Source organism: Perca fluviatilis, chromosome 8 (assembly GCF_010015445.1).
Source record: "Perca fluviatilis chromosome 8, GENO_Pfluv_1.0, whole genome shotgun sequence".
In the NCBI taxonomy this organism is placed as follows: domain Eukaryota; kingdom Metazoa; phylum Chordata; class Actinopteri; order Perciformes; family Percidae; genus Perca; species Perca fluviatilis.
In genome coordinates, this window is record NC_053119.1 from 1,465,420 (window position 1) to 1,467,919 (window position 2,500).

General features: G+C 44.2%; 1 protein-coding gene across 4 annotated transcripts in view; it reads left to right on the forward strand.

Annotated features, from left to right (window-relative positions):
- The window catches only part of LOC120563571, a 21,101-nt gene that overhangs the window by 7,164 nt on the left and 11,437 nt on the right, over positions 1-2,500 (forward strand). For all 4 annotated transcript variants that reach the window (XR_005639980.1, XR_005639979.1, XM_039807809.1 and 1 more), the window contains 2 exons: positions 202-347; positions 2,064-2,500. The exon at positions 2,064-2,500 is cut by the window's right edge and continues 323 nt beyond it. Coding sequence is in view for 2 of the 4 variants with exons in the window: in XM_039807809.1 (XP_039663743.1) it covers positions 202-347; positions 2,064-2,500 (583 nt within the window). In the remaining 2 variants the exon portion in view is untranslated. The remainder of the gene's footprint in view (positions 1-201; positions 348-2,063) is intronic.

The window sequence follows — 2,500 nt, forward strand, 5'->3', positions numbered from 1 at the left end:
TTTTGGCCTGTACTGTACATATATACACACGCACACACACACACACTCTCACACAGACAGACACACTGACACACTGACAGACAAACACAGACACACACACAAATACAAATATCATTACTTGAAAAGTCAGTGTTAGGTTTTTAGATGCTAGTCTTAATTTCTGGACTTAAAGTAGACGTTTTAATGTGATTTGTGTTTCAGGTGCAGAGAAGCCTGTGGTGCGTCCCTGGAGAGAAGTTAGATCTCTGCTGCAGTCGGCTCTGCAACATAAACCCAACTTCAGCCGGCAGCCTGGAGACGAGACGCACGGACAAACTGAGAAGAAGACGACAGACGTCAGCTTCAGAGTACGACCGCAGCTCACACTTTCACTTACAGATAAAAATAATGTAATTTAGAGAGTAAGGAAACAACAAATGATGGTCAAAGCTCAACTTAAAAAACAAACACAAGAATTAGAGATGCACCGATAGACCGGCCGGTTTTCCGGTATTCTCCCACATGTAGGGAACCTGGTGAGTTAACCTGCAACATGTCAGCTGCGTGTGAGCAGAAGATAACAAGTTTACAATAAGATATAACACCTGCAGGAGACAGCAGGGCGTGGAGGGACCACACCAAGAACCAGAATCACATTTCTTTAGTGTGATATTAGATGTGAGAAGAAGGAAATGGTTCTAACATTGCTCTTTAGATGTGTGTGAATGTCCCACACCAGGAGTCATTCATATAGTTCTATTATATAGTGATCCATTATCTGGTCAACACATGTTCTATTAAAGAAAATATAGAAAACACATATTTGTGTGTGCTGTAAAGTGGTTAGAAAACATGAAATTGGAATCTGCTGGCCTAACTCAAAGAAAATTGGAATCGGCCGAGAAAGTTGTAATCGGTGCATCTCTAACAAGAATGTTTTTTGATGCCGCTGAATACGTGTACCTAAAGTAGGGGTGGGAATCACCAGAGGCCTCACGATATGATATCATCACGATACTTATGTCACGATACAATATTATTGCGATTTTAAACATATTGCAATATTCTGCGATATATTGCAATGTATTACCTTTTTTCCAACATTTAGTTGTGATGGTTAAGGTTAGGGTAAGGGGCTAGGGAATGTATTATGTCAATGAAGGGTCCCCTGTGTGTGTGTGTGTGTGTGTGTGTGTGTGTGTGTGTGTGTGTGTGTGTGTGTGTGTGTGTGTGTGTGTGTGTGTGTGTGTGTGTGTGTGTGTGTGTGTGTGTGTGTGTGTGTGTGTGTGTGGTGTGTGTGGTTGTGTGTGGTTGTGTGTGACTGAGACCAGGGGTTAGACCACTTAACAGTGTGTGTGTGTGTGTTTCTGTGTGTGTGTGTGTGTGTGTGTGTGTGTGTGTGTGGACCATAAAACACACACCTGTTTGGATCCTTTCCCAGTTTCAAATGATGTCCCCAAAGGACAATTTTGTCAACATTTGTTTTACCTAAAAAGACACATTTCTCTGTGTGTTCATCTCACTTCAATTGTATTGCTGCAAAATGGGGATCGTCAAGCAGACAGACACATATATAATCAAAGATCGATACTTGGCGTCTGTGTATCGATACAGTATTGCCACAAAAAATATCGCGATACTATGCTGTATCGATTTTTTCCCCCCACCCCTAACCTAAAGGCCTGTCTTCAGTTGCCGTTCCCAACCTGTCGCGCGACAATGTGTCGTCAAAATGACGACATGGTGTTCTCTTAACTGCATATGGACCAAAAAAAATAAATAGCATGGCAGTATTATGAATAATTGGAGCTCAGATGCAGTTTTTTAATGTTCTCAATTTCTGATTCTCTGAATAAAAACAGAAAATAGGAAAAACAGGTTAAAGATCCAATTTTTTAATTTGTCAAGGTGGAAAAAAAATGAAAAATTTGATATTTGAACCCATTTTTCTGTTTTTCCAAATGTCCATTTGTGCTTATAACATTGAACTGATGAGGGTTCCACTGACCGTACCCGGATCCAGTACTGTTAACCGATACCCAGCCCTGCTTGGATGAACTAACAATTTAAAATTCATGTTTCAGGATTTGTTCAGAGGCGCTCTGGAAGCTTCTCTGGACGCCTACAGCCGGTCCCGGGCTCTGTCGGCGCCGCGGCCGCCCAGCGGGTCCTGGGAGTACGACGTGGAGCTGAACCTTAACCTGCCACCGGTGAAGGAGGAGAAGCAGACCTGCGAGGAGTCTATCACCTCCTCCTCCTCCTCTTCCTCCTCCTGTCTGAGCTACGTCAGGCTGCAGACGAGGAACACAGAGCTGGAAGAGAAGCTGTCGCACCTCACAGAGGAACCTGAGACCATGGAGGTACCAGGGACCATGCAGGAACCAGGGACCATGGAGCTACCAGGGACCATGCAGGAACCAGGGACCATGGAGGTACCGGAGACCATGGAGGTACCAGGGACCATGGAGCTACCAGAGATCAAGGAGGAACCAGAGACCATGAAGGGACCAGAGACCATGGA